The 9,694-nt window shown below is 42.1% G+C and overlaps 1 protein-coding gene across 1 annotated transcript; it reads left to right on the top strand.

Annotated features, from left to right (window-relative positions):
* The first annotated feature begins 6,433 nt into the window (after nucleotides 1-6,433).
* npy7r (neuropeptide Y receptor Y7) lies at nucleotides 6,434-7,570 on the top strand. Its single transcript, XM_088932985.1, has one exon. It carries the CDS (start codon nucleotides 6,434-6,436, stop codon nucleotides 7,568-7,570), a length of 1,137 nt encoding a protein of 378 aa, XP_088789111.1.
* Nucleotides 7,571-9,694: the final 2,124 nt, after the last annotated feature.

The following is a 9,694-nucleotide window of genomic DNA, read 5'->3' as shown; positions in this document are numbered from 1 at the left end:
TAGACAGATGTGCTTTATTCCAGCCTGCACCTGACAGCGGTGGGCAAAACCCGTGCAGCTGTAGACCAGCAGAGCCAGTCTCACTGCCGAGCGCCAGTCGACAGACTCGCGCTTTCTGAAGTCTCCGTGTTCCTCCTGTCACCTACTGTACTCCGGCACAGCTCCAGCTTCAATATCGAAACAGCAGGTGTCTTCATCCCCGTAAAATACCGCCGTGAAAGAGAAGGCGTACTTTAGGGCTCCTGAAAGTCGTTCGATATGTGAGAGACACGATTCCGACTTGCTGCGCGGAATTTCATATTGATATTTCCACATATTCATTTTCTGCAGATCCAGCCGGTTGAGGAGAAATCGGGTAAGTTCACCGTGCATTGCTTTCAAGAAATATAGAGACGAACTGCTGCGCAGCTATTACTGATATTATATTTGGATAAGTGGAAGATCTCTGTTTCATTTCATTGTGTTATGTTGTTTAAAAATTAAATGAAACGAACCATAGAGAATAATACGCTGAAGATGCGTATTTTTATATTATGTATTTATTCTAGTGTTGATGAATAAAACAGAATAATACTCCAACAAGTCGACGATGCTAAGCATACTTTTCAATCCAGTTGTTTTGTTGTTGTTGAAGAGCGTAGTTTGGATCTCACTTTTCCTGTGATGCATTGCTATTTGTGTATGACACTAATTGACTTCTATTCAATTGCTGTTATAGGGGCTCCTGAAAACTTAGTTTTCTTTTAAGTTTAAAATAAAACTGAACAGTTCCTGCGGCAATTTTACGTGCATCCGATTTCCAGCGGCTCAGGTAGCTGTCCGTGGTGCTGTTCAAGTAGTGATGAAGATTGGCGAGCGTCTTCAAAACACGTTATGCACCCGGTTTCTGTCCTTGGTGCTGTTCAGTTAGTGACAAACACTGAGGCGCTTCATCAATATCCACCCATACACTTCTGTCATATATGAAAGAGTGGTAAAACAGAGGAAACTTTGCTTTTTGTTGTGTAATAAACCGCAGTTAAAATATAGTACACTGGGACTTGACGAAGTGTCTCATCTACCAGGCACGCAAGTATCCCCACAGTTGTAATATCAAAAGGACCTTCCAACGCTTATTAAAATAATTAAAATTATAGCAATTGCAGATGGAATCGGGTTTAGCACAATTCTGTATCTGAAGGCTCTTATACCTTGTGCAGTGAACTGTGGCGCAGTGCTCTTCTGATGGAATATGAATGACGAGGATTACTGTTGAGACACGAACCGGCATCCTTCTTTTTCGGGAAATGTTCTTTAAAAACAAACAAAAAAAAAGGCCGAACGACAGATATAACATTTCTACACTGCTCTTCAGTAAGCATAGTGCTCTCACACACAAATACTGGAGCTTTTGATTGACTTTTTTCCACAAGCCTTTGCGTTACCTTCGCTCCGAACGTGAACAGTGAGCAGAAGGTCAACGTGATCTCAGAGGTTTCTGCTTCCTGAACTCACGGTTCCCATGGCAATATCTTTTAATCACTACGAATAAGGGGCATAACCGCTTCCCTGTAGCAGATTTTGAAAACAGAAATTATCCAAACTTTCATCCGTTTACCTCTAATTGTGTTTGTTCCCCCTCTGGGGATTTTTTTTTTCAATAGAGTTGCAGTGGAAATATGTAACAGCAATCATAATAATTGTGTGAATCTCAAAGCTACTGTACTGGCCTGATCAAGTTTTTAAAAATAAATAGCAGTAGTGCCTATTTTCCATTCTGTGAGCCATAGCGCACCGGATTAATTGAGACCTTTAATAATAATAACAACAAGAAAAAAGCAGAAAATCTATTTTGAAATCATGCTTTGCTTGTGATGCATTAAAATTGCACAGCCACAAAAATCCCAAATTAATACAACAGTCAGGCCTTTTTTTTACAAACCTGAAAGGACAGTGGGTCTCCTTCCTATTTGTCTAGTGTAGCTGCATTGCCTTTACATTAACTTTAGACCGAGTCTGCTAATTGCTCATATCCTAGTCACCTCACTACTGTGACAAGTGACAGTTTTACTTAGTTTTCATTTGGACAGAAAGGAAGACTCCTAATCAGCCAGCTTCCTTGTTCATCAGAGCTTGCCGTGTTGGAGAATATTTTAGTTTCTTAGCTGGAGGGTGTTGGTAATGAAAACGAACACTGACCTGGTAATTTTGCTGAGGAAATGACCTTTCTGAGTGAGTGCCTGCTTCCTAGCCCATGCAGAGACCCACTGGGAGGTCCTGAATGTGAGTTCACTGGGCCAGCTGGAGGTACCCTTCCTCCTCGTGGGTTAAGGACTCCTCTGTGTTCAGGTGAAATACTGAAGACTTCACATCTTGGCCACGTCTTCTGTTTGTTGCGCTTTGATGTTTGAAACACTACCAAAACAAATGCAGGAAGTCACATGTTAGTGTGCAGAAGGCTAGTGTGTTAGTGTGCAGAAGAAGAAACATGTACAGATTAGCTCATCTACAGGCTAGTGAAGGATAAGCTGTGTGTATAAAAAAAATAAGGTGAAAATCAAACAAGTCTATCAAATCTGAATAAAATTTTGACAAAGGCAAAGAGTCCACTCTTTTTCTTTTTGTAAAAAAAACGAGGCAGTACTGCCATTCTGTCTTTAACTGTGCCCATTAATCCAAATGACCTCTGAGTCAGTGATTTTGGGTACTTATCCTCTCATCATCTGTAAATACTCGGCTGCTCTTGTTTGTGGCCCTCATCTGAAGAAGGTAGTTCTCCATTCAGAGGACATAAGAGTGACATTATAATAGACTAAATCGGATACTCAGCAGTCAGAATGTGATAAGTGCTTTTTTCCAGGGCTGTCTCAGGTTTCTATGCCTTTCGGAACCCTGCAGAATACTGTAGATGTACCAGCTTCGTGATGCAGCCTGTATTGTTCACTTTGATTGAGAAAAAAAAAGGTAACCAGAGAATGACATATTGATTCACACATGTGCCACATCTGGAGATTACCACTGTTCTTCTGTAAAAGCTGTTTAATTTATCTCACATGGGGATGATGTAACACAGTGGAAAAAGCAGGCACGTTGATCCCTCTCATTGCCATATACTGAGCCTTCAGAAGCCCCGCATCTTTCAGGTTTAATTAATGCTTCCAAGCGTTCCATTGATACAGAAGTAGTCCCTTCTTATTGTGACTAGAGTCTCCAGCACTGGAAAGGAGGTGAAAAAAGGGAAGGGAAAGATTTTTCCTTGAACTGGAAAATGAGACAATGTGTTTCTGAAGCCAGTGAATCAGTCTGAAGTCTGAAATGTCAATGTGGACAGGGTCCAGCAACACTGCAGGTGGGCTTGTGTTGCACGCCGACACCTCTGTGCTCCTGGTGCAGGAGGTAATTGGAGAGATAAGAGGTGCATGCGGCTAACACAGCACAAGTATCTCACTTCAGAAGACAGAGGAATGAGCGGGTGACAGTACGGGGGGGACAGTGCTAAGAAGGTCAACAGCCTTCTGTACCATTGGAGAACCCTTGTATTAGTACGGGGCTGAAGCAAGGTTAATGTAATTTTACACTGATTCCAGTGTCAATACATACAAGACTGCAGACTGTTTGTGCACCTGTGCACTCTCCAAATAAGCAAGAAAAATGTAGGGGATGAAGTGAGGAAAAAAAAGATAGGGCTGTTATTTCCATTTATCCATTATTATTGGTATGTGGGTGAGGTATTTGGGGTGTATTTTAGAACATCCGCAGGTGATGGGGATTGTCACTGCCTACACTCAAACAGAAGCATCTGAAGAGTGAAGAGTTTCTCTTTAATCTCTAGATGAAGGACACCTTAGCATTTAAGACTTAAATATCAAATTTGCATTCTATTTTTTACACTACAGTATACTAATCTGGAGATTTTTCCTTATTTGAGCTTCATTTTCTTTGAACTCCTCTCCCCTCATGGAGACATAACTAAAGAAATCATTAACCCAAGCCGTATTTCAGACTGATACCTTTCTCCTCTTTATGATACGGCCACATTCTAGACAAGTCCAATGTTGCTGTGGGCAACCTGGCACCTGAACAGCACTAATAGAGTTTTAATGTACAAATCTCTGTCTGGCTCACAGACTTTGCTGTGGAAGAGAGCATTTCCCCAGTTATAGGGAGAGTCTGAGTGTCAATTGTTTAATTTAAGCAGCTGAAGTTTTGCTGATTGAGGTGCCCATGTCCATTGCACTCTGTCCTTCAGGCTTTGGAAATTACACATCTTTCCCTTTTCCATGCAGCATGTGTGAGGTTAAAAACAGATAATGAGCAAAACAGAGCATTTATGCTTTACTTTCACGTTTGTGTTATTTTAGATGTTTTGTCCCTTCTGTGTTAAAACTAGGGCTATGACAGATCAACCTTGAAGGAAACTACAAAACCAAACCTAGAGGTTAAGAGGTTCCTTAGTGAGACAGGAATGATGAAGCACAGTGCAATTTAGGCACTGTGGCCCATGACTTCGCCTTCACTTAAATGTCAGTCCAGGTACAGCTTGTGACGGCACACAGCAAAACCACAAATGACTTTGATTCACTGAACTGCTTGAAGCTGGATACACTAGAAGAATTGAAAGAGGCAGGGAGGTTGAAGAATGTTTTGCACATCTGAGGTGCTTATTTGTCGTAATTTATGTGACTTATACTAATACTTCCCACTTACACCCAGTACTTTAGCAACGTCTCAGTGTTTTAATGGCGGGAATTTAAGGATACTTTGGTGTATTATTGTATCTCATCATTTCTTGAGCAGGGGAGTTTTGATCATGCTGCATGAAAACTGTATTGCTTAACTGCGGGAGATCAGGGTGGCTCGGCGGCAAGCAGAATTGTTTCTGATGAGCAAATTGAAACAATATCACAGACTTGCACCATGCAGAGATAGAAATGTTGTTCCTTTTTTTTAATAATGCAAGTGTTTGTCTTCATCTATTATAAATTTAGAAATGACCATAAAATAAAGGTACAGAAGAAGGGGAGCCTGTCTCTCTCCTTATGCTCCATGTGTCCGTGATCTTCACCATGTTGGGTTTAATGTATATATTTATATCCAGACTCATTGGTCAATATATTAGGACCCCCTCAACTCCTTCAACTAGATAAATGTACTGGGGTCTCAGTGAGCTCCAGGAACTGCTTAAACAGGATGTGACATGAATTTCAGAAAGTTAAGAAACCTTTGCTGCCCAATCCCACATCTTCTTCCAGCATGATGGATCAATGGAACCAAACAGCAGTTTCCACTGGTTCTCAAAACACTGAAGTCTGAGGACCAAAGGTTGTTTGGGAAGGTTTTCATTTTAATATGGAAAATGCCCACCTCACGATATACACACTGTTTGTAAAAGAACATAAGAATAAGAAGATAGGAACACCCATAGATGTTTAGAAGGCCATTCCAGGACCATTTTGCCCAATTGATAGTAGCTATTTGATTCAAGAATCTCATCCAGCCATGTCTTGAAAGAAGCCAGGGTATTGGCTGGGTAGCTTGTTCCATACTCCCATAATCCCCTGGGTAAAATGGTTGTTCTGAGTTTTAATTTCTCTCCTATGTAGTTTCCACTTATAATGCCTGGTTCGTGTTTCCCAGTCCATTTTGAAGAAGTCATCAAACGTCCTTAAGGATTATGAATGCTTCTATCAAGTCTTTTGCTGCCTCTTATTGTCTGCTAAATTTGACCTTTTCATGATTATGATTAACATGTTACAGATAGCGGATACTTTGCTGAGGGACATTAGCTTTAGTACAATGCTGTATTTAAATAAGTTGATCTTTAGATGATGATCTGTCATCTGCAGTGAATACAAAGAAAACTGCCCTCCACACAGAATACGTTATACTAAAAAAAAACATCAAGGCAAGGTAAGAAGCTGTTTGAAGAGGAAGGAAGGCATGAAAAGAAATCATTCCTGTCTGGGATGTCTATTAGCTATACAGTAGAAAAAAGAACGTCAGACAGACAGATTTAGAAATAGCACTTGATAAATTCCAAGCAAATATCTTAATACTCAGTCTATAATTTTAACTGTGAAAAATACTTTATGAATAAAACAAATAAAAAATACATGGCCTTCCTTTTTTCTGATCTTGCATCATGGTTACTGTAGCATTAAAACTGCTGCTTTGGCAAACGCATGCACAAATCTCTGCGAGAATGATTCATATACTGCAAGCCTCAGCTTAATGGGCAAGCACTCTATGTGCTTACTAAAAAGAAAAACATAGAGCAGCATCGTCGCCAAAGAAAGCTGGAAAACAGAAAATAATGTCTAGAGGTGTTGAAAACTGTGATGGATGCAAACAGCTTAACTGTTAAGAAGGAAGAATGATCATAACTACAAAATCTGTTTTTGTTTCCATTCACTTGAAGGATCTGAGCTTCCCAGGATTGTGAGCTGCTGCTATCATGGGTCCCTTGGATCTTTCAAACAGCTCAGAGGGGACAGCACCGGCGCTGGGCAGTGCTCTGTCCACTCGATGGCATCAAGGCAGCACGAGCAGTGGCCGTACAGACCTGCACAAACCCGGCTTTGTCACGGACGTCACGAAGCACCTGGGGGTACAGATCACCCTCATCGCGGCCTACTCCCTCATCATCCTCCTGGGCTTGATTGGGAACTCGCTGGTCATTTACATGATCGTCCGATACAGGAACATGCGGACGGTCACCAACTTCTTCATTGCCAACTTGGCCCTGGCAGACCTGATGGTGGACAGTCTCTGTCTCCCCTTCACGCTGGTGTACACCTTGATGGACGAGTGGAAGTTCGGGGCCGTTTTGTGCCATCTGGTGCCTTATGCCCAGGCCCTGAGCGTCCATGTCTCTATCCTCACCTTGACCGTCATTGCACTAGAGAGGCACAGGTGCATCGTCTTCCACCTGGGCCACCGCATCTCCAAGCCCCTAAGCTTCGGCATCATAGCCCTCACCTGGCTGGCCGCGGCCATCCTAGCAAGTCCCTTGGCCATCTTCCGGGAGTACAGGTACGAGGAGATCCCTTTCATAAACCTGAAGATCGCCGTCTGCTCCGAGAAGTGGCCCCATGGATCCAACCGGGACGGGATCATCTACAGCCTCTCCATGCTGCTCCTGCAGTACGTGGTGCCCTTGGGCATCATCAGCTATGCCTACGTGAGAATCTGGTTCAAGCTGAAGAACCACGTGAGTCCGAGCAACAGGAGCGAGAGTGTCTACCGCCGGAGAAAGACCACCAAGATGCTGGCTTCGGTGGTGGTGGTTTTCGGCGTGTGCTGGCTGCCCTTCCACATGTTTCAGCTGGCCAGCGACCTGGACCTGATCATGAAGTTCAAAGACTACAAGCTGCTCTACACAGTCTTCCACGTTATTGCCATGTGCTCCACCTTCGCCAACCCTCTGCTCTACGGCTGGATGAACAAGAACTACAGGAACGGCTTCCTCATGTTCTTCCGCTGCGAGCACAAGCCCGAGACCATCCACCCTGAGGGGTCCTTTAGGACCCGGTCTCACCGGGCCTTGACTCTGACCGGACCCAGCATCGGACAGCGGCCCACAGCCGTGTAGGCCAAATGCCAGGGATGGGAGAAGCAGCTTCTGATGCTAACAGTGTCATGTTTAACCTCATTAGAGAGAGCACTGCTCAATGCAATTTGCATATGCCCGTTTACTCCGCACAAAGTCGTCATTGAAAGGTTTGCAAGTGCTGCTTAGCTGAGATTTCTAGCGTAGATTTCTAGATCACCCTACAAACACATCCAATACTTTTCAATGTAAATATTTGGTCATTTCATTTTCTCCTTTTGTCTTTATTCCGTCATGCACCTTATTCCACTCAATATGCTTTTTTTTATCTTTCCTCCACCCCACTGTTCCCTTCTTAAGAAGCTAAATGAATTTCCATTTCTGATCACCTGTTTACCTTTACTTTGTCTCTTCATTTCTCTGCGTCTCTGTGAGGCTGACCGGAAAGCTTTTCTTGCAGGCATGAAACGAAGTGAAACTGAAACAGTCTTTGGTAGCAAGCACTAAGTTGACATGAAGGAAACGCCTGCCTTCAGCTTCGTGCCTTTTTATTCTTATCTTTTGGAAACTCTCTACATTCTGCAATCTTTTAAACTTCTGCCACGTTTATTCAAACACAGTACCTTGGGATGATAGTCTTCAAGACTGCTCGAATGAAGAGCCAAACAGAGCTCTCTGCTATGTGTGGAACATGACCTTATCTCATTAACCAACTGTTAGCCTTGTGCTCTGAAAAATATTTTGCCAGAACATAAGCTAAACACTCTGTTTTCAGCCACACTTCAGCTTGTTATATAATGAACCCAAATGTCATTTAATCATAGCAGCTTGGTATGAGTGTGTGCTGACTTCTCTGGACTCGGTAGCAGTTGTCACTCAGTTTGTGGGCTGGACGATCCTACAGTCTTTTACACTTTAAAGCATGTGTTGAAACGCAACAGACGTGGTGTTGCTTGTTGACAAAAATAAACCAGAAAAGAAAGTGCTTTGACAGAAGCCTTAGGAGAAATGGAACTTGCAAGGTTCACACAATGAACCAAGAAAGCATTAATTTAAGAAGCAGACAAATTATTAGACAAGCTGGTTATTGTATATAAGCATTTTAGATTGGGTGTAATGGGCATCTGCATTGTCTCCAAGTGAAACGGCATGTTTATGAGGGAGTGAGAAGCAAATTCACATCAGAACTATTATTAGCCCGACATGCATCACTCGCCATGCCCAGGAAATGTGTGTTCAATACAGACAGGTGCAGTCTCAGGGGTTGAAGTCCTGCAGGGTTTTCAGTGCTTTCCAGTCTGCAATGGATTTAGACCTAGCAACTACATGATTTCAGTTCTTATGCAAATAATCGGTTTAATTAAGAATTCAAGATTAGGCGGAAAGTGGAAAGCAGGTAACTCCACAGCTCCTCCGGTCTGATAGGTTTATATAGTAAATCATCATTTTTTTGTTTTAGGTTAATAGAATTTAGATGAATATGAAAAGGCTTTTTAAGGAGCTTTATACAAACTCTCTCTCATATATATAAGGGAAGAAACACCTTTGCTAAATTGAATGATATATCATCTATAGTTAACGAACTTTGCAATTGCTTCCAAAACTGGTTTTAAATAGCTGCTATGATCAAAGAGGATAACCTCTTAATTAAGATCCTTGTCAGGACAGAACACTTTATTTGTCATGTACACTTCTGCTCGTTCATACAATGAAGCATGTAAGTAAAGTAAGCAGTTTCGTACTACATCCATTTAAGGTACTATATATCAGTTACAACAAAAGCAAACATTGTTATTCTTCTGATTCTGGAACAACATGCTATGCTTCTGTCAATTTTCACAAACCCAACAAAAAAAGTTTGGTGTACTAAGGAGCATGTTTTTTTAAAGTGATGGCATTGGCTTTCTATGAAGAGGCAAATTTTCCAGAGTAATAATTACAAGAGGCATTTCTCTCCAAATATTTACTCTACAATAATTGGGTGGGGGAATGGGGGGCAGATGTTATTTTAATTTTTTTTTAAACTGTTAGATCCATAAGCCCAGCTGCCTGGCCCCTCTCTCACTGTGATCGAAAGGCCTCTTACCTAAATCATGGCTTCTCAGCTCAGTATGGAATATTCCATACAGCTCTGAGGATCTAGGCAGCCAGTTCACATCCCACCCA

Source organism: Atractosteus spatula, chromosome 14 (genome assembly GCF_055471065.1).
Source record: "Atractosteus spatula isolate fAtrSpa1 chromosome 14, fAtrSpa1.hap1, whole genome shotgun sequence".
Taxonomy (NCBI): domain Eukaryota; kingdom Metazoa; phylum Chordata; class Actinopteri; order Semionotiformes; family Lepisosteidae; genus Atractosteus; species Atractosteus spatula.
The sequence above is the reverse complement of the archived record's forward strand: the minus strand, read 5'-3'. Positions and strand labels throughout refer to the sequence as shown.

What these genes read in the sequence shown, in the direction of transcription:
- npy7r (XM_088932985.1), top strand. Translation starts at nt 6,434, where the DNA reads ATGGGTCCCTTGGATCTTTCAAACAGCTCAGAGGGGACAGCACCGGCG.